Source organism: Penicillium crustosum (genome assembly GCF_028827405.1).
Source record: "Penicillium crustosum strain IBT 35664 chromosome Unknown utg000001l_segment0_segment0, whole genome shotgun sequence".
NCBI classification, from domain to species: Eukaryota; Fungi; Ascomycota; class Eurotiomycetes; order Eurotiales; family Aspergillaceae; genus Penicillium; species Penicillium crustosum.
Window position 1 is genome coordinate 5,104,962 of NW_026623122.1, and position 20,474 is coordinate 5,125,435.

Sequence of the window (20,474 nt, forward strand, 5' to 3'; positions counted from 1 at the left end):
CTGATGGAGGAGCTAGGCACGAGATAATTGGTTCTAAATGAATGTTGCATTGAGAGAGAGACCCGCTAGCTCTCCGCAGAATTTCCATGGTGATCACGCAATTTCGCTGACGTTGATGGCGAGACTTTGCCATCTTCGTCGAATGAACATGAAAAACGGCTGCTCAGTCGATATACTAGCTCTCACCGCTGTTTCAAAACTATTTCCAAATTAAGGACTTTTGAACGCGTGTTCAAGTATAGATAGGTGTTGATGTACGTTCTACGAAGTAGATTGTGCAGGAAAGTGGAGGTTGAGATTAGGAATGGCGCTAAGGAGGCGATCACGCAAGAGCGGCGGGTTGTTGCGTTACTCATCAGCCTCCCGAGCCCTGGAGGTCACTTGGTATGCTTATGTTGTTATAGTTGGTACATTTTAACAACGGCAATTACTATGTCATTGAATATGTACCTAGTTATACAATGCCAAAGCTTGAATACATTGGATTGGTTCAAAAAATTAGACTTTCAGAATGATCTAAGCTTAGATGTCTTGGATGTGTGGTTGCATCCTCGGCCTACAACTAGCGCTCAGACTAATGAGAGTTCGGAGTTAACAGATAAACTGTTGGATGTCATGTTTCGCATGCTGAAGAATCAGCTCCCATAATAATACAGACCAAACTCGCTAAATTCTCCCATCTATCCCAGATGAAGCCGGCCATCCCCAAGGGATTGCTGTCCAATCGACAGGTCTTGTACTTGTTCCGATACATTGCTCAGACGAGTGGCAACGCCCATGATGCCAGCCTCAACGTCTGAGAGAACACCGGACAGTTCGTTGATGGTGGAACGTGGTGTTCCCGCAGCTCCCTCCCGAGACTTGGAGCTCACAAAGTCGCTGATTTGGCGATTGAGGGTAGCTTCAACACCGTGAAGATGGTCCTCGATTTCTTTGAGGTTGCCGGTATATCTGGTAAGAACTTCTTTCATCTCCTTCGAGCGATGGGAGAAGTAATCGACCAGGTTGACGGGGACTCCATTGACGTCAGTCGATGCGTCACCCTCAACGCCGTCGGGAAGAGCAAGTGTGTTTTTGCGACTCGAGCGCATAGATCGCTCCGGAATCTGTTGATCTTGCACAGACCACCACCCACCGCCAGTTGACTGGTACTGTAGAGGAAGCTTCAGCGTATCAATGGCTCGGAAGGCAACCTGGGCCTCGGCCGCATCCCGTGTAACAAGGCTGCGTAGCCCATCAATGTCACTAGCATCGTTCTCAAGCGCGTGTTGCATAGTTTCCAGTTTGCCTTGTACAAATTCGACATCGTTAGGAATTGTGGCACCCTGCTTCTCGATGGTCGGGAGCAGATCTCCGACCTCATGGCACATCTTCATTTGGTTAAGGATGTGCTTGTCAATAGCCTCGATTTGGCTGCGGATCTCATCCGCACAGCTCTCGAATTTTGTGGTTGGCAGGAGATTGCTGACGTCAACTTTCACGCCTGGGATCACTGTGCTAGTAGCAGTGCTCTGTTGTAGTGGTTGTGTGGTCTGTGCGGGTGCCGGCTGGCCGAAGAGGGAGAGGGTAGGCTTTTGAGGTTGAGGTTGTTGTTGTTGAGCTGTGCTCTGGCCGCCACCACTGTAAATTATTAGAATATAAGCCATGAGATGGGACGAGCAAAAGCGTGGTCACTTACAACAAGCCCCCTGTAGCTCCTCCTGTCAATCCTGCACCAAGTCCACCGAGTCCAGAAAACGCTGGCTTTGCTTGAGTTTGAGCCGTAGACGCACCGCCGCCGAAAAGAGTGCTACCACCCAAACCACCGCCCGTTGTTCCTTGAGTTGTGCTGGCGCCAGCACCAGCAGTCGATGTACCGAACAAATTGCTTGTCCCAGAAGGCTGTGTGGTGTTATTTGCGCCTCCGAAAAGGCTGCTGCCGGTCGCGCTGCTCTGCTGTTGACCTCCAAACATGTTGGATCCGGTCGGTTGTGCTTGTGGTGTGGTTCCTGTGGCAGGGGCGCCGAACAAGCCTCCTGCTGGTTTAGGTGTGGTCGAGCTAGCAGCGTTCCCGAAGAGACTGCTGGTATTAGTTGCGCTGGGAGTAGCTGTGGATGTGGCTGTGTTGCCGCCGCTGTTGAGATGTTGCGGTTAGCTTTTTTTTTTTTTCTTTTTCTGCTTGAGACCAAGTGACCCCAGTGTGCGAGCCACGAATAAGGAGGATTGGGAGAGGAAACGAAGCGAATCAGAGCAAGGGGTCAGGCGATGGGTCTGATAGGCGTAATCAGAGACAAAGAAAGATGGATGGGAGGACTAACAACAAAGAACTGGTGGTGGTGTTGAGAGAAAGTCCACCGGTGGCAGGCGCCGCTGCCTTGGGAGCAAACATGATTGAGAATATGACAATAGGCTGCTTGAATGAAAATGGAACCTATCAATGGGGCCCCGTCAATAGGAATAAAGCTGCGCAATTACGATTTGCGGAATGCGCGAAGCTTCTCGGTACTTTGTTTATCCGGTCCGGAGTTTTCCCTAGCTTGGAAAGGCCGTCTACACTTTTTATACTTCATTTGCATGGATTTGTTTGATACTCGGAAACTACATAGTTTAATTGGTACCCCATTATGAGCCCCATTGAGATGCCATCCCTGTGACCGCCGGTATTTGTGTAGCTCGCGGGCTTTTGACCCAATCAATGTGTGACTTGACCTCTTCGTTCTCCTTTCGATTCTGGTCTTATTCAGAGCTTTGAAGTCAAATGAGTTGAATTTGAGACATCCAGAAAATACAACTGTCTAGCTCATCTGACAGTATTTGTGGCTATGGCCGACGAGAATGCTAAAGAGTGGGCGCCAGTATGCGTGGCATCAACAAGACGACAAAATGGGAGAGAGTTATCACCAATCAGCCCATCGCGACTGTCTTCAGCTTCACCACTAACAGTCCAAAGTGAGCCTGGGGTAACCTCTCGCGATGTATCCACCAGTCAAAATGCCGAACTGAGCTATTTCAAGGGTGCAGAATGGTAAGGCTCTATCTTGTACAGCGACCCATAATTAATCTTTACTGACCTTATGATGTACAGGACACCAGACGGAACGACTCTGTTGACAGATTCAGCGGATCATTTTATCAGAACATGGATCCTGTAAGTTGGCGCGCCATCCCTCCTATTGATTCTTTCACTCACGCAGTCAGGCCACCAGATCTACTGGAGGATAAGCCCATCCACCAAATATCCCCATATTCAACTCTGCCCTCAGCAGAGCCGACTTATGCTACCGCAATATACCCCTTCTACAACCTTCAAGATCCATCTACCACCCTATTTCTCTCATCTGTTCGTGATCATCCAATTCGGCTATCATCAGCCCTAGCTCCTACATCAGTGGCAAGTTACTCTCTAGTAAATCCAATGACGGAAGCATTCATAACACCGCACTCAATGATCTACCCTTCCACGATGGGAGGGACCCACTTCCTCACAGGCTCAGATAGCCTCATCTGTCTCTTCGACGTGTCTCGAACAGGAGCACAAGGCCCCGTGTCTTCAATGCCAACTATCCCCAGCAAACGCAAGCAGATTGTCGGTGGGGGCATCGGCATGAAGGGGATTGTTTCAGCCCTGGCTCTGAACCCCAGCGGGGACGGTATCCTTGCTGCAGGCACTTTCACCAGACACGTTGGACTATACAGCTCAAATGGCTCGGGTGAGCTCCTTGGAACTTTCAGCGTGGCCAAGACCAATGCAAACCGTGATATTGGGGGTCGTGGAGTTACACAGCTTGTCTGGAGCCCCTGTGGCAGGTATCTGTACGTCGCCGAGCGTAAGAGTGATGGGATTTTGGTTTATGATGTTCGGGTCACGGGGCAACTGCTTGGGCACTTGCGCGGGCGCAAGGCTCATACGAATCAACGCATGAAAATTGATGTTGTTTCATCTGGTCCTGGTGGCTCTCATGAGATTTGGGCTGGCGGTACCGATGGGTTTATGAGGGTCTGGAGGAGTCCAGAGCACTGTGTAGGTGGGAAGGACCCCGATTGGGAATTTAAGGTGCATGACGGTAAGTCCTTTGACAATCTTGAAGATGCTCAGTGCTGATGTATTACAGATGCCGTGACGAGTACAATGTTTCACCCCATGGGAAGTGTTGTTGCAACTTGCTCTGGGCAACGACATTTCGTTTCAGATGATTCCTCTGACGAAGACATCTCAGCGAAGGACATTAAGCAGGCAGATAACAGCCTCAAGGTCTGGTCAATGCCATTTCTGTTGCCAGAAACAGAGACAAACCATGATTTAGAGCCTGCAGCCTGAGTTAAGTATGTCTTATTGTCCGGTTTAGTTGGCATCGGAATGAGATGAAGTGCCAATTGAACAAATCATTAAATGGAGGACACAGTGCCACATCCTGGAATGCGAGCGAAATGACTAACTACAAAGAAAGATCATACAAGTGCCAATGCGGTTGTCTCCAATCTTCTCTTCGCCACATCAAGAGAACGCCTTGTCAAAGTAAGAGTCTTTGGTGGGACTGTCGTGGAATGAGTTCGCTTGCGCTCTTGACAGTCAGAACCAAAATGTCTTGGAGGGCAGTAGATAGTAAGTCTCATTACCAATAAAGGATTAAATCAATGATACATATCCAAACCTTTTGTACGGATAGCCATATCTATTTTATCTCAACCGTAAGCTTATACAAAGAAATGTTGTAGGTATTCAATAATCACAAGGGCATCAAAGCGCTGTGTAAATGTAAATTATTTTCTGACTAGACAGTCTACCCGCCCATATGTAATGTGTATTGACATCTAAGAACCAAACCAAATACTATGTACTATGTACTGCCTCAGAAAACCAGGTCAAGTCTTCAGGGGATCCGAATGCCATACTTCGCATACGGGAAGTCTTCCAAAGTGGAATAGAGCTGACCAAACCCATCACCAATTTTGCCAGGAGTTCCAGAGTTCTGTAAACGCGGGGCCTGGAGCTCCTCTGCCTCTTTCTCGGCTTCTGTCTTCTCCTCCTCTTTATGCGAACCCGTGGCTCCAGCAAGAACCTCTTCCTCCCGGCCCTTGAAGGCTCCTAGGAGACCGGGGTGAGGGCACCAGGCAACCTGCATGCCGGCACGACGACCGGCCTCGACACCCGGAACCGCATCTTCAAATACGAGACACTCCTCCGGCTTGATCTCTGTCTTCCCTTTGCTGCGCAGATCAACGTTGATGGTCTCCAGCGCGAGCAAGTAAATATCAGGAAGAGGCTTGCCTCGGCCCTTTCCGATGCGCGGATCATCACCAAGAACCTTATTAGGTTCAGGGAACACCGAGAATAGCTCTGTCAGATGATCGGTCTTCAATTTGTAGTTGCCTCTGTGCGAGGATGTTGCTAGCGCGATGTACACAGGCTCGTCGGTTGACTTTGTCGACGCAAGGTCAGCCAACAGAGTCGGCACACCGGGGAGTGGCTTTGTCTGTGGGAAATAGTGTCGCTGACGCGTTAATTGCTCCTCCTTCAGCTCCTGGTCGCTTATGGGGAGCTGGGCAAAGTCGTTGAAGATCTTGACGGCCTGGATATAGCATAAGTATGCGTATACATTACGATATATAGCGTGAAACAAACCTCCGGCTGGGGTCGACCCTGCAGCTGTGCCTTGACTGACCAGGGAAGGGTGGGTCTGCCGTACTTCTGGAGGATTTCATTCGTGACAATGGTGTACAAATCTTCTGAGTCAATCAACAAGCCGTCCATGTCGAAGAGACATGCTCGAATGCGGGGAAGGCTGTCAATGGTGTCAATTGATGTTCAAGTGCGACCACAATCCATACTCGATTTCTACTCACTCATTAGTGGAAGCCATGACTGTATGGTCTGTTTACCAGTGTCAGAGTGGGATGTTGACCACGTTTTGATAAGACGCGGGGAATAAACGTTATCAGTCCTATCAGTCCCGTGATTGAACCCTTGGCAACATCTGATGTTCTTGGCCGACGACGACCTCCTCACAAAATGAGCAGTCCTTCTAATGCGCCCGAGCGCGAAGGGAAAGGTACTCCCAATGATGCCGATGACAGTGGTGATGAGGATGTTTTCCACGATGCCCACTTCCCCGCAGAGGAAGAAGCCGTGAGTTGGAATGGCCTTCAAGCCTATGACCGGAGCCGCATATTGACTTCAATCGTCCTCGCAATAGCAACTCCTAAAAGAAGCCCACGAAATCAAATCTGAAGCAAATCAGCTGTTTCTCGCGACAAGCTATGACCAAGCCATCTCCTGCTACGATCGAGCTCTTGCTTCCTGCCCGAACTACCTTGACTACGATGTCGCCATAATCCACAGTAATATCGCTGCTTGCCATCTGAAATTGGAAGATTGGAAGGCCGCAGTAGACTCCGCAACCGTCTCCATCGAACGTCTGAGCAAGATTATTCCACCGACCCCACAGGACAAGGGCGACGAGTCGAAGGGGAAACAAATCCCGGAATCCGACAAAAAGCACACAGATGCAGTGGTTGAACTGTCGGGAGATGACGAAGAAGCCGAGTTGAAGGAACTACAAAGATTGCAAGAGCAGGACGAGCAGAGGAGCAAGGTGATGCGACTTCGGGCCAAGGTCCTTATGAGACGCGCAAAAGCGAAGACACAAATCGGTGGCTGGGGTAGTCTGCAGGGTGCTGCAGAGGACTACCAGGCCCTTTCCGCGATTGAAAATCTTCCGGCAGATGATAAAAGAGTTGTCCAACGAGCATTGCGAGAACTCCCTGAGCGCATCAATCAAGCGCGGGAGAAGGAGATGGGCGATATGATGAGCAAGCTGAAGGATGTGAGTACTTTCTTCCCTGATAAGATCCGTGTTAAGATGATAGGCAATACTAATATTGGAAAGCTCGGAAACGGGATCTTGAGCCCATTTGGTCTGTCAACGGACAACTTCAAGTTCGTCCAGGACCCAAAGACGGGTGGCTATAATATGAACTTCCAATCCTAATCAGGTTTGGCCAATCAGACACGATGGCATCATGGCCCCGTCTTACTTTGGGCACATGGCAGCCCCGAAATGGATTTGTTTCTCAGCATCATATGCATACCCTTGGCAGGAAGCCATGAAGGCGTTCTGGCTTTTGCGCACACCTTGTTTCATTTCAACAATACATATTCTGATAGTTGACCAGCTTCAGTCCCTTAATTATGGAGTACGGGAGCATCTGCAGTCCCCCCTTCTATTCACCACAGTTTCCTTTGAAGCCATCGCCAGAGGGCTCTTATGTATAGCGTCCCTGGTACCATCTTGGTCTGAATAGATTAAATTATTCAAGTATTATGTCCTCAACGTCAGAAGCCGGGCCAATTATTCTTGTTAATGATTAGTCGGGACTGATTCTTTCACCACAAAGTGATGGCGTTTCCCCCCATTTGATATGTACGCATAGGTTTAAGAGGCATGAAACATGTCTAACACAATCTTTGTGGGTAGAATCACAGGAGTGCGGTTCCCTTTGACCGCAGGCAGGATTGAAATATGCTGTGTTAAGCAGTGCATGACATGGAGAAAGAAAGACCCAACTCATCCATTTTAAAAGCCGAGCTTTTGCACCTAAATATTATTCCAAACAACACAATCTCGTACATCATCAACCATGGCTCTCAAGGTCTTCACCACTGAGTCCATCGGCGCGCAGAGAAACCACATTGCGATCTACATCGAAACCGATCCAAGCGAAGACAAGGGCTGGTTGCACCATGTCACCGGAACAATCCTGAACGGCATGGATTACACACCCAGGCAAACGCCTAACCCAGAGGTGCTGCCAGAACATGTGCCAGACTCCAAGAAACAGATTGGGACCATTGAAGAGGAAGACCTGGAGAGGTTCCGAGAGGAATGTTGCCTAGCAGTTCCTCCCCCGCGGGCCCAGGTGACCCTCAAGGGGACCCGACTGTACCCTGATACCCCGCTCTACCGCTGTACGGAATGGCTGAGGGATGTTGAGGAGCTGGCTGTCAGGAAGGGAATATTTAAGCCTCTGTGATGGGTTAGTTATTTCTTTAGTTTCGTGGCCTTCTGGGTGATAACACGATACTAACACAAGAAGTAGTCTGTGGTTCCATACATTCCATATCTGGCATTAGGCCTATCGTTAGGTCTTCTCTGTTAGTCTCTAGATAGCTGAAATCAATTATTCTTGTCTACGGTTATCCGTTCTTCAAACCATTACATAGATGGGCAAGCTGAGTGTGCTAATATAGCTGTACAATGGCTATGTGTATGCGTGGAGGTATTGAAGTTATATGATTCTGGAGGTATGAAAATGAACCTAATATGTTTGTCTAGGGGGTCAAGGGGCTGTTTCTTGCCAAAAGCAGTTTTTTTCCTGGCGCAGTTTCATGAATACTTTGACTATTTCAAAGCCGTCATCCCTTGATAAACTCCATTGTAACCCTCAACCTTCTCACTCATCTGGTGGAACACAAACTGCGCTAGACGCGCAGCAGGATACAGCCGCAACCCCATGGGATTGGCAACTTGCATTAATGCCCCGACAGCACCCTCATACCCGCTGTCCATAACGCCAGCATGTATTGTCACCCCGGACCTAAATAATGAGCTGCGAACAAAAATCTCGCCCATCACATCCAGAGGAACGGAGACGGTCTCCATGAATTCCACAAGGTAAGAACCCTGAGCGAGATCTAAATATGGCTTCGTATTTTCATTTGACGAGGGGAAGGGTATCTCTTCAGTCGAGGCCGGTTGCCGAAGTTGGTTATCCAAGTCGATTATTCCAGGCGATGTCCATTTGAGAACGCGCTTTAGTGTGAGATCTACACCACAGGGCTGGGCCTGCAGTGTGGGATATTTGACATTGCGGATGATGGAGCGGGTGATAAGTGAGCGCCCAGGGAGGATCATGTTTAGTGGATGTCAGATTCTAATCTCAGTCTGATCTCCAGGAATTTCCGCTTCTGTATATATAAAAGTGCGGTAAAAAGACGACCAAAAAGACACCAGGACACATACGCGGACTATTGTTGATGTGATGAGAAAGGGGGCAAGACAAACAGAGCAAACAAACCAAGCAAATTCATCCTGCGATACTCGATATTCGATATTCAATATTCGTCATTGGCTACCTTCTCAGATACCCAGGCATGCCTATCAAAACCCCCAAAACGACGAGGTTATTGAACCGAGGAAGCTGAAGGGCCGACAGAGCAACGTAGTTACCCAAATTCAAATTTGGTCCAATCAGAAGACAGTGCGGGGACAGATTGTGGGGATCCACATTTTGGTACGGAACACGTACGGACTCCTCAATGCCGAGTTTGGCTTCCGAAGGTACTATGTGTATGTGAGTACATTGTACATCTATTTAACATCCCCGTTGGAGGGTCATTTCAATCAATATCTCTTTGGAATCAAGTTCAGTGCAATTGATACTACACCAAAATGCCGACAATTTACCGTTCACCGTCTCCAGATCTGGATATCAAATCGGTTGACTTGGTATCTTATCTGTTCTCAAATCCCTTGAACACACCCCTGGACCGCCCTATATACATCAATGCTGTTTCAGGAGAGCAATATACCCTTGGAGATGTGATGCAACGTACTCGTTCTCTGTCCAACGGGCTTCGGCAAAGCATAGGCGTTAAGCCCAACGATGTTGTAGCATTGTTCAGTCCCAATACAATCGATTACCCCGTGGTATGCCATGCAATTGTCGGCTCCAGAGCTATTGTTGCTCCGACCAGTGCAGCTCTGACGGCACTTGAGCTTAATGCTCAGCTCAAGACCAGCGGGGCCAGATTTATCATCGTCCACTCATCTTTGTTGGAGACTGCCACAAAGGCAGCTAAGGGAACATCCATCGAGAAAGTTATCTTGATTGATGGCCAAACACCAGTCAATGGTCAACCTACATGCAATCATCTCGCCAGCACATTTGCCCCCGGTGATTTCCTCACTATTGACCCGGCTGAGGCAGCTCGCCAACCCACATTCATCTGCTTTTCATCCGGAACATCAGGTGCAGCCAAGGGTGTCATTACAACACACCAGAACATCACCTCAAACCTCCAGCAATGGCGTCACCAAATGCTTGAATCTGGTCTCCCCTCCCAGCGACCAGCAAGACAATCCGCCATTGCATTCCTGCCATTCAGCCATATCTACGGCCTCAACCTGTTCATCTGTCAGTGCTTGATTTGGGGCACAACAGTGGTCATCATGCCAAGATTCGACCTCGATTTATACCTCAGTTGCATCGAAAAATACCGACCAGACGAGTTGGCAGTGGTGCCGCCCATTGCCCTGATGTTGGTTAAAGACCCACGGGTCTCCAAATACGATTTAACCAGCGTGCGCAGGATCATGTCTGCCGCTGCACCGCTTACAATCGAATTGTCGTCCGCCCTCGAAGCCAAGTTCACAGAGATTTCAAAGACAGAGGTATTCTGCACCCAGTCATGGGGTCTGACAGAGACATCGCCAATGGCGACAGCCGTCCCAAATGACCGCATGGATAAGCGGAACACGGGTGTGGGCTGCATTGTGCCGAACATGCAGCTCCGCTTCGTGGATCCCGAGTCGATGAAAGATGCAGCCGTCACATCTGACGGATCCACCGAACCTGGGGAGATCTGGTGCCGTGGTCCGAACGTGGTGATGGGCTATTACAATAACGACAAGGCGACGAAAGAGGCATTCCACGTGGACGAAGATGGAACGAGGTGGTTCCGCACGGGCGATATCGGAACCATCGATCGAGATGGATACGTCACCATTCAAGATCGTATCAAGGAGATGATCAAGTACAAGGGACTGCAGGTCATCCCTAGTGAGTTGGAAGGAAAGCTGGTCGACCACCCCGACATCGAGGATGCGGCTGTGACTGGAATGTGGGTGGATGACAGGGCCACTGAGCTGCCGGTTGGCTTTGTGGTTTTGAGTCGGCAGGCCAAAGACAGAGATCAGAAGGTTGTCCTTGATGAGATCCACGTGTGGCTGAATGAGCGCATTGCTAACCACAAGCGTCTGCGCGGGGGGTATCCATGTCTTGTCGGAAATTCCCAAGTCGCCTAGTGGGAAGATTCTGCGTAGGCAGTTGAGGGATTTGCTGAAGAGTCAAGCGCCTAAAGCTCGCCTGTGATTGCGTTCTTGGGACAATCATTCCGTGTTAATAGCCTGCAACTTGTATAACTAAGTATGCTACGGACATAACTCTCATTCGTTAATATTGCTTAGCAGAATTTTAGATCCACTCTCACTTTACAAGTATGCAAGGGTGTATCCTGGCTAGAGGTTAGAAACCAATTAGTTATTCGTAATATTGCAGCTTTCTATCTAAAAAGTCGTCATACTTTGCTTATCAGAAAGATCAACATGAAAAACAAGTGCCTTTAGTCGTGAATGTAGGGTATGGTTCGTATTGTATAGTTGTGAGATCTGATAAAAGAGAGGCTGAAATTAAATCAAATATCATATTATATAGAGTATGCTTTTTTTCCCTGCCTTTATAGACATGTACAAAATGAATATTTAAGATGAATACATAAATGGAATACTAAAAAGACATTACAAGGCCGTATAAGTGGCCGTCTTTATACGGCCGACTATTTTTGTTAGGCAGTATCCAATGAGAGAGCTATATCCGTGATATATTTAGCCGGCAATCTGTGTAGATCGTGGTGTAGCAATTCCAACCGTTCAATTAAAAACTCCGGCTTATCTCGACGTATTCCAAATATCGTGTCACTTGACAGATATACATGCTACATGTTATATCAGAACCAACCAATTTCATTCTAACAAGCAAATAAATGATCGAAAAACATCGACACGTGAAATCTCGGGGGATTTGCAGTCTCGGGGCCCGCGGGTCCCGATCGGAGATCAATTGACGGAGTCCGACCCTTTGAGACCCAGAGGCTTCCAAAGCGGTTTTATCTTCCCTTCCTATCAGATGGAGTGGGTCATCTTCAGATACGCCCATTGCAAATTGCAAACATTCTTTTACATTTCTTTACCTTGGCTTCTGACGTCGTAGGGGCTGGTCCACTTTTGCTTGTGAGGTCGATCTGACTAGCTTACACGGATCACAATCCCTACTCTCAATCACTACCTCTACTTATCATGGGTTTATTGGCATGGCCCTCCTCTCATGAGAAGGAGGCAAAAAGGCCCAAATTCGTCGAGTTAAGGTCGTCAAGACGGTTTATCATGTTCGTCGTCGCCTTTGCTACTGGGACGGACATCTTCATGTACGGTCTGATCGTACCGGTCACGCCAACCGCATTGAAAGACAGAGCGGGAATCTCAGACGGGGATATTCAAACCTGGACATCAATTCTTCTTGCCCTGTACTCGGCTGCTTTGTTGGCCTTCGCGCCTGTTGTCGGGTACATCGCTGATCGGGCCGAGTCCCGTCGGTGGCCTTTGCTGGTTGGTCTTGTCGCATTAGCTGCTGCAACAGCCCTTCTGTGTGTTGGCACTCATATCGGCCTGTGGATTGTTGGTCGCTTGTTTCAAGGCGCTGCCGCTGCGGTGGTATGGACGGCCGGTTTGGCACTGATGGTAGACACTGTCGGAAAAGACGACCTCGGCCAAGCGATTGGATATGTCTCTATGGCTATTAGCGTTGGAACACTAGCTGGACCTCTTCTTGGTGGAGTGGTCTATGAGAATGGTGGATATTATGCCGTTTTTGGCCTTGCTTTTGCTTTTATCGCCCTCGATATCATCTTGCGATTGCTGTTGATCGAGAGAAGACATGCTATCAAATGGCTTGCGCCGGAGATGAGGCCACTATCTGTGAATGGAGACGAATCAGCAGAAAAGAAGTCACAGCAAACCTCCGAACCTCCCACCCCGCTCACCAATAGCTCCGAACCTCATGAACCCCAACCGCCTGCTCCTCCCTCACGGAGTGCATTCAGACGTGTCGCCATTTTATTAAGCTCGCCCCGTCTTGTCGTATCTGTCTGGGGATACTTCATCTTATCAATCGTCCTGACCTCATTTGACAGTGTACTTCCACTCTTCGTGCAAGAGACATTTGGCTGGCAGCAAAGTGGCCAGGGGCTTATCTTCATTTCGCTCATGGTGCCACACCTATTAGACCCACTGACGGGGTACATTATTGACAATTACCCCAAATCATGTCGTTATCTCGCCGCAGGGGCATTCCTCGCTTCCGTTCCTGTGTTGGTGCTTCTGCGTTTTGTCACGGATAACTCGATGCAGCATAAGATTCTCCTATGTGCTCTCCTCGCTTGTGTTGGGCTGTGTTTTGCCGTGGCTATGCCACCGCTTATCGCGGAGGTCTTCTTCGCTGTGAAGGAGAAAGAGGATAAAACGCCTGATATCTTCGGTCGTGGTGGTGCCATGGCTCTAGCCTTTGGGCTGTCAAATATGGGGTTCGCCTCTGGGAGTTTGATTGGGCCATTCTTTGCAGGATTTATTCGTCAGGAGGCCGGCTGGGGGGCGATGGGATGGGCGTTAGGGTTGATAGCTGGCATATCATCTATCCCAATCTTGTTGTTCGTGGGTGGCTGGATCTTGAGAAAGCCAACTGAGCCGGAGAATGAAGCCCAACTGACCGATAGCGCACCTGGCCCATGAGATGGCAAAGCAAAAAAGAAAAAGGAAAACGGACCTACCTTGTATATACTTCGTCTTTCATACTTTCTGTGCATACTAGATATGACAGTCTGAACAAAATTTGCTACAACCTTGCCTGAACTGTGAGACATACATATCCCACATCATTATGCCTCCAACAAGAATTCCCTCGAATAAAAAGAAAATAACCCAAATAAACCAAAAGAATTGAATAATAAATAGTTCGATTAATTTCCCCTACACGAACCCCACAAGTGTTCCCCGCAGCCCCACGAAGACTATAGACGTGCGATGGAATCGGGACTTGTGTGAGAGGACATCAGCCGTGATTATGGAATGTCACCTAAATTGCCCGAGGGTCCCAATCAGTGTTTTATTAACTATCCAGTTCTAAAGCTCTAAGAGTTCACTATGGCGGCTGAAATCCAACACTTGTCCCTGAATGCCACATTCAAGGGCAACCGGCGTGATGATCAAAATGTGCCCGTTCATCAATTCCTCGGTATAAAATACGCCAGTATCCCAGCACGGTTCGAGAAGGCCGAGCCTGTGCGTGGATTCGACGGGGCTATTGTTGATGCCTCAAAATATGGGTAAGCTGTATTCACACCAGACAGACACAGACCACGCTTGGGATACAGCTAAATTCATATACTGACATTTGATATAGTCCGATATGTCCTCAACCGGATGTGGACGTCCGCCATCTGCTCCGTATTCCAGAGGACTTCGCCATTGCCCCTGAAGCAGAGGATGAATTCGAATGCCTAAATCTAGAGATTACATGTCCTCCCAAGTCTTCTACAACGGGCTCTCTTCCTGTTCTTATCTGGATACATGGCGGCTCTCAGATCGTCACATTCTGCTCTGCTGCTTCCAAGATTTGTGACCCGACCAAGATTGTCGCAGATTCTATCAAGGCAGGCAAACCTATCATCTTTGTCTCGATAAATTACCGTCTGAATATCTTCAGTTTTGGAGATGGCAAAGAAAAGAATTTGGCTCTGAAAGATCAGCGTCTCGGTATTGAGTGGGTGCGACGGAATATCGCTGGTTTCGGGGGTGATCCTGTAAGTCATATATTCACCGTTTCCTTCGAATACAGCACTGTGCTCATTACGTGTAGAAAAATATCACCTTGTCAGGGGAAAGCGCTGGTGCTATCTATACCCATGCCCACCTTATCACTGGCCCTGCTGTGAAAAGGGCCGTTCTGGCATCTGGAACTCTTTATCTGTCCTCACCGCTACCGGTTGAAAAGGGAGATGGCCTTATCAAAGGATTAGAAGCAAAGGTCCGAGATCTTGGTCAAAATTCACTGCGCGAGTCCTCTGTCACCGTGCTGGTCCAAGCACTGCGAGAGTGCAATGTGAATACAATGTGGATCCAAGAGGAGCCTGATCTATCAGATTGGGAAACCAAACCCGAGCAGGTTGAGGAGGTGATGATTGGTGACGTTGAGTACGAGGCAAGTAAAACCTAGGCTATGAATGGCCCTTTGAGACATTATTAACCTGTGCTTTAGTCTGTTATTTGGCGAAATGGCGTCGAGCTCCTCGACGGAGAGACGATCGCAGCTGCATTCGACAGCGATAAGCAATGGGGCACCCGGCTTCGAAAAACATATCAAATTGTTGGTGATCGCCCAACTGCTGCGAAGCTGGGAGCTCTAGATCTCGTGAATGATGTTCGGTATACTCTTCCTGTCGAGCTCATTGCCGACAAGTTACGCGCGGCCAACAAACGTGTTTTCCGATATGTGATTGACCAGTCTAATCCCTGGCAACCTTCAAGTCGTGCACATCATGCCGTTGATCTGTTGTTTCTCTTCGACGGCGTTGATCTATCCTTCAATCCTGCGGCTAGCACTGTTGGAAAGGAGATGCGGCAGCGTTGGATTCAGTTTGTCAATGGTGATGGACCTTGGTCTACTGGTTTAAGATTTGCTTTTGGGCCTCTGGGAGAGTGCAGGGAGATTTATGAATCGCAGTTCGCTGCTCGTCGAAGAGTTGAGCATTGTAAGATGCTGAAGGAAGCCGGAAATGACACGTATATGTCTATTGTGTTTGCTTTGACTGCGGGGAGAATTAGTTTGTTAAACTAGTCTAAGATAGAAGACTCAACATGTATTCAATCCAGTTAAATCCTGTCGCAAGATCATACTTTTATTATTTTGTATAATTGGCCAGTTGTCTCAACACCCTAAAACCAACACTGAGCAAAGATTACTCTTCACATCCTTACCTCTCGGCAGTTGAATAATCCTCCGGATCCCGTCAAACTTCCACCAAATCAACCCTCAATTCCTAGTCTTCTCCACTGGCTGAACCTCCACTCTTAATCAGCCCTTACTCATGTGGGGTCGTCCGTTGCCTCCTCACATGGAAATCATATTTCTCCGCAATTCATCGCCCGAAGTTGGTCCAGCAGGGAGCCCGGCAAGTCGATTGACCATAGCTTTGCCGATTTATGGGAAGGATTCACTGCCAATGCATCTAATGCACCAATATTGCGTGTTCAGCTGATGCTTCGTGGTCATGCCGGGTATCCCGAGGAACATTCATGCCTGTATATTCCTCCCCGGGTAGACGAATCCAATGGATAATTTGGCTGGGGTCTTCGATTGTGTTATTGCTATCGTTACCCTTTTTTTTTTTGACTCGTTGACCCCACAAGTCTGATCGATCATCTACACTGAACTACATATATAGAGGTGTTGCAACCCCGTGTTACCTAGAAGATAATCAAACAATCACTACTTTTCTAGTCTGTTTATATTTTGTTTTCTAGCCATTTCCATCACTATGCCTTCTACTGGTTCCTTGTCGGACCCCGAGGAGTATCAGAAGATATTCCACTGGGCTGAGACCCAAAAGGATGGAACTATCCCTTCCTTCAACACAAGGCGTAATGACCCTTATGAGGTATGTTGCTCCATCATGATATCTACTAAGTCACTCACTGACTATTCTACAGTATCTATCTGGCTTTGGCAATGCGTACGTATCCTTGCATAACCTACACCTCGAAGGTTGATTATTGTGATGACTTGAAATCCTGATTTAAGAACCCTTGAACAGTTTCACGTCCGAATCAATTCCGGGAACTATTCCTCACGGCCAAAACAGTCCTCGCAATGTGAGGTTTGGCCTTTACGCGGAACAGATGACAGCCACTGCTTTTGTTGCCCCACGACACTGCAATAAAAAGGCGTGGCTATACCGTGTCCGCCCCGCTGTCGCTCACCAAGGATTCGTAAGTCTCTCTTGCCCTTCGTTCTGCATGTCAGTACTGACGTCAATTGCAGACAGAGCTCCCAGATAACAAAGACACCGAGGCAAACTTCCTACCATTAAACCCGCGCATCCACGTATCCCCTACCCAGCTGGCATGGCACCCCTTTGATATCCCCGAAAGCGAAGAAGTCGACCTCGTTTCAGGATTGAAGACAATTGCTGGCTCTGGTGATCCCACACTACGCGAAGGTTTGGCCACACATGTCTATGTTGCAAATACAGACATGAAGAAGAAGGCATTTGTTAACTCCGACGGTGAATTTCTCATTGTTCCTCAGCAAGGAGCGCTCGATATTCAAACTGAATTCGGTCCCATCTTTGTGCAGCCAGGTGAGATTGTTATTATCCAGCGCGGTATCCGCTTTAGCGTCAATCTTCCAGATGGCCCCTCGCGTGGGTATATCCTCGAGGTCTGGGGTACGCAATTTGAGCTCCCTGAGTTGGGACCCCTTGGTGCGAATGGTCTTGCAAATGAGAGGGACTTTTTGAGTCCTGTTGCTCAGTATGAGGTGATTCAAGAACCGTGGGAAATCATTTACAAGCTCGGGGGCAAGTTCTTTAAGAGTACTCAGAGCCATAGCCCATACGATGTTGTAGCTTGGCATGGAAACTATGTGAGTTCTATTCATTCTGATGATTGAACCCTCAACCAACTAATGTTGTTTAGGTCCCCTATAAATATGACTTAACCAAGTTCGTTAACGTCGGATCCATCTCTGTGGACCATATTGACCCGTCTATCTTCTGTGTTCTCACGGCCAAATCCCGCGATCTCAACGCACCTCTGGCTGATTTCCTCACTTTCTCCCCTCGATGGGATGTTGCCTCACGTATGTCTGGTTAATCTATTGATTCATAAACGTTGCTAATAATGATAAAAAAAAGACACATATCGACCTCCCTATTACCACCGCAATGCCGCATCCGAACTAATGGGTCTAATCTACGGCGGCTATGGTGGTCGGTCAGACGAATTCAAGCCAGGGAGTGTGTCATTTGAATGCGGCAGTATGATGATCCTAGAATTTTCCTATCAAATATTAATCAATGCTGATACTTTCTCTAGTGGTTCCCCATGGCGTTGCCTACGAAGAGTTCAAGGAAGCTACTGATAATGCGCCCCCAGCGATGCAGATATCCAAGGCGTCGATTGCATTCATGTTCGAGTCGTGCCGTCCCTTTACAATTACTGATTATGCATGGAACAGTAAAAAGAAGCATGAGCATGAGCCTAAGATGTGGGATAACTTAGTGGACAATTTCTCAAAGCACGCCAAGGAGATTGATGAGATTTTGGCTAAAAAGGCGAAGAATCACTCTTTTTCCTAGGCGCCTTTTACATGAGCAGATATCAACTTCATTGTGACATTTGAATAGGTTACTGGAAATTGAACTGGATAAAACCAATCAACTAACTAGACTGAATTACACAGGCAATTGTGTTATTGTGGAGATCCAGTAGTCTAGGGGTGCATAAAAAATCATTCCGACGGTTATTGTTCTATTGTCTGGATTAGAGACCTTTCCCAGTTAGACTTCTTTCTTGAGTAACTACAAATACCTGTAGTTCGGAGTTGAATGAGAGCACAGCGTATGCGAGGGGAAGATTGGGTATGCAGTGGAAGGTTGTACCACAGCTAGGAACTACAACCACCATCTATCGACCAAAGATCATGTAATACAATATTTTGCAAAAGAAATAGAAGAATTGCCTCGAGGTTAACATCTACACAACTGCGTTCGACCAGCCCCGCTAAGAAATATTTGATTGGCCCCTCTAATCAGCCCCCACTATAATTCTGCATCTCAAGTCTGACCTTCAGGGCTCATTTCCCTCAAAACTATGGATTATGGTCGGCGTTGGAGGCCGAAGCAAAGGGTGTCGCACCTGCCGACGTCGCAGAGTTAAATGCGGTATGGATTGACTTGCAACTAATTTGTCCACATTTCTGACTAACCCCACTTTAGACGAAGAAAAGCCGCTCTGTCATCGGTGTCAAAAAGGTGGCTTTGAATGTGAGGGTTATGTGGAGTTTGCCCAGTTTATTGACGAGACAAGTCGCCTGAGAAAAAGGGCTGCGCGGAGGTTAGCCTTGCCATCAAGCTGCTCAGACTCTTCTGAGACAGGATTAGAGGCACCAGGACCAAATATCAATTTCCTATTGAGCGTTAACCCACCATGGAGCGAGAATGACATTGTGATTACTTACCTTTTCAACCGTGTCTTTAACTGGAATGACGATCCAGCATCTCCACATGAGACGCCAGCATGGACCTCGATACTCCTACGCCAAGACAACGAAACCGAGCTCTCAACGGCCTCGGTCCGTGCTTTAGCCATGGTGTATTTTGCCAAGGTCAACAAGCAACACCAGGTGATGCGGAAAGGTGTATCCTTCTATGCCCATGCTCTTCGAACATTGCAGACCAAACTACATTGCCAAGATCAGGCAATGGGCGACGATGTCCTCGTGGCTATCATTTGCCTGGCTATCTATGAGTTGATCACCCTTACCCATCCCAGAGCTTGGCTTTCTCATTATCAAGGATTGGCTAGACTGGTGAGTCTTGGAAACTTGTCATCTAGTCATGATTTAGGATGCTGATGTCCGATTAGATGTTGTTAAGGGGGCCCTATCGACATCAATCTGGCATTACATTCGCTATTATGCCGACTCTCAGATCATGTATTGTGAGCACAGGGACCCCTCTTTAATCTCAATCCTTCAAAGTACTAAGTAAACCATAGGCTATTGGATATATTATAGAACGGAAACGATGCTTCCTTGAAGATCCTGCCTGGAAAACCATACCGTGGGCTGAGCGAGGTCTTGGTTCAAAAACACCCACAGACTTGCTGCAAGACATTATGTGCGACATCCCTGGCATACTGCAAGACCAAAGCGAGGCAGTCTTGTGGCATCCTGATGACCCCCGCAAAGAAGAGTTCACATCTGTGTTTATCCCAAGAGTACTCTCAACCCTTGAAGTCCTGTACTCCTGGCGCTGGAATTGGGAATCGCAATTCCCGAACTCGACATTTATCACCACACCCATCGAATACATTTCTTCTGGCCCAATATCTCTACCTCCGAGTCCATTCAAATCTGTCATCTGGTTCCAAGATCCTCACCGCGCGGTCGAGCTCACCGTTTATAATGCAATACTTCTCATTCTCATACGAGCTCTCCAGATCGCAGGCGCTGATCTGGATAGCGTTCACCTTGAGGGCCTCAGTGGCCCACTCCTCCCCATGCAGGGGGACAGAAATGATATAGCAATTGAGATATGTCGGATGGTCGATTATCATTTACACTGTTTGAGGAGTACTGGTGCATTCATGCTTTTATTCCCTTTGAACGTTGCCTATCTACATCTAGATCAGAAATCTACCGAGGCCCGGTGTTGGTTGGAAAGGGTCATCGCAGATCTCGCCGACTCACATGGATTTGAGGTTGGGAGGTCGGAGAATATGCTGAGGAAACCCACTGATGTGCGTGGTGGGATTTGAGAACGGACCCCTACGATGAACTTTTATTTTATATTGAATTCATGTGTCAACTGATCTATCCGCGAT

The 20,474-nt window shown here is 48.0% G+C and overlaps 11 protein-coding genes across 11 annotated transcripts; 8 read left to right on the forward strand and 3 right to left on the reverse strand.

Annotated features, from left to right (window-relative positions):
* Positions 1-680: 680 nt before the first annotated feature.
* N7487_001904 (nucleoporin FG repeat-containing protein) lies at positions 681-2,368 on the reverse strand (the record flags this gene model as incomplete). Its single annotated transcript, XM_056869652.1, has 3 exons — positions 681-1,620; positions 1,679-2,113; positions 2,298-2,368. The coding sequence occupies 3 exons, from the start codon at positions 2,366-2,368 to the stop codon at positions 681-683; spliced, it is 1,446 nt and encodes a 481-aa protein (XP_056734436.1).
* Positions 2,369-2,801: 433 nt separating this feature from the next.
* On the forward strand, positions 2,802-4,297 carry N7487_001905 (uncharacterized protein; the record flags this gene model as incomplete). Its single annotated transcript, XM_056869653.1, has 4 exons — positions 2,802-3,004; positions 3,065-3,127; positions 3,178-4,043; positions 4,092-4,297. The coding sequence occupies 4 exons, from the start codon at positions 2,802-2,804 to the stop codon at positions 4,295-4,297; spliced, it is 1,338 nt and encodes a 445-aa protein (XP_056734437.1).
* Positions 4,298-4,850: 553 nt separating this feature from the next.
* N7487_001906 (haloacid dehalogenase superfamily protein) lies at positions 4,851-5,840 on the reverse strand (the record flags this gene model as incomplete). The annotated part of the gene is made up of 3 exons (XM_056869654.1): positions 4,851-5,549; positions 5,603-5,762; positions 5,824-5,840. 3 exons carry the CDS (start codon positions 5,838-5,840, stop codon positions 4,851-4,853), a joined length of 876 nt encoding a protein of 291 aa, XP_056734438.1.
* A 149-nt stretch (positions 5,841-5,989) lies between these two features.
* N7487_001907 (tetratricopeptide repeat protein) lies at positions 5,990-6,968 on the forward strand (the record flags this gene model as incomplete). Its single annotated transcript, XM_056869655.1, has 3 exons — positions 5,990-6,106; positions 6,174-6,803; positions 6,867-6,968. 3 exons carry the CDS (start codon positions 5,990-5,992, stop codon positions 6,966-6,968), a joined length of 849 nt encoding a protein of 282 aa, XP_056734439.1.
* A 649-nt stretch (positions 6,969-7,617) lies between these two features.
* Positions 7,618-8,010, forward strand: N7487_001908 (uncharacterized protein; the record flags this gene model as incomplete). The annotated part of the gene is made up of 1 exon (XM_056869656.1): positions 7,618-8,010. One exon carries the CDS (start codon positions 7,618-7,620, stop codon positions 8,008-8,010), a length of 393 nt encoding a protein of 130 aa, XP_056734440.1.
* Positions 8,011-8,378: 368 nt separating this feature from the next.
* Positions 8,379-8,891, reverse strand: N7487_001909 (putative dUTP diphosphatase Dut; the record flags this gene model as incomplete). Its single annotated transcript, XM_056869657.1, has 1 exon — positions 8,379-8,891. One exon carries the CDS (start codon positions 8,889-8,891, stop codon positions 8,379-8,381), a length of 513 nt encoding a protein of 170 aa, XP_056734441.1.
* Positions 8,892-9,428: 537 nt separating this feature from the next.
* Positions 9,429-11,063, forward strand: N7487_001910 (uncharacterized protein; the record flags this gene model as incomplete). The annotated part of the gene is made up of 1 exon (XM_056869658.1): positions 9,429-11,063. The coding sequence occupies one exon, from the start codon at positions 9,429-9,431 to the stop codon at positions 11,061-11,063; it is 1,635 nt and encodes a 544-aa protein (XP_056734442.1).
* A 1,050-nt stretch (positions 11,064-12,113) lies between these two features.
* N7487_001911 (MFS transporter) lies at positions 12,114-13,601 on the forward strand (the record flags this gene model as incomplete). The annotated part of the gene is made up of 1 exon (XM_056869659.1): positions 12,114-13,601. One exon carries the CDS (start codon positions 12,114-12,116, stop codon positions 13,599-13,601), a length of 1,488 nt encoding a protein of 495 aa, XP_056734443.1.
* A 411-nt stretch (positions 13,602-14,012) lies between these two features.
* N7487_001912 (uncharacterized protein) lies at positions 14,013-15,705 on the forward strand (the record flags this gene model as incomplete). Its single annotated transcript, XM_056869660.1, has 4 exons — positions 14,013-14,194; positions 14,272-14,671; positions 14,728-15,069; positions 15,127-15,705. The coding sequence occupies 4 exons, from the start codon at positions 14,013-14,015 to the stop codon at positions 15,703-15,705; spliced, it is 1,503 nt and encodes a 500-aa protein (XP_056734444.1).
* Positions 15,706-16,405: 700 nt separating this feature from the next.
* Positions 16,406-18,226, forward strand: N7487_001913 (putative homogentisate 1,2-dioxygenase; the record flags this gene model as incomplete). Its single annotated transcript, XM_056869661.1, has 7 exons — positions 16,406-16,525; positions 16,578-16,600; positions 16,682-16,856; positions 16,909-17,511; positions 17,565-17,727; positions 17,783-17,905; positions 17,964-18,226. 7 exons carry the CDS (start codon positions 16,406-16,408, stop codon positions 18,224-18,226), a joined length of 1,470 nt encoding a protein of 489 aa, XP_056734445.1.
* A 521-nt stretch (positions 18,227-18,747) lies between these two features.
* N7487_001914 (Zn(II)2Cys6 transcription factor domain-containing protein) lies at positions 18,748-20,408 on the forward strand (the record flags this gene model as incomplete). The annotated part of the gene is made up of 4 exons (XM_056869662.1): positions 18,748-18,811; positions 18,866-19,458; positions 19,515-19,589; positions 19,647-20,408. 4 exons carry the CDS (start codon positions 18,748-18,750, stop codon positions 20,406-20,408), a joined length of 1,494 nt encoding a protein of 497 aa, XP_056734446.1.
* Positions 20,409-20,474: the final 66 nt, after the last annotated feature.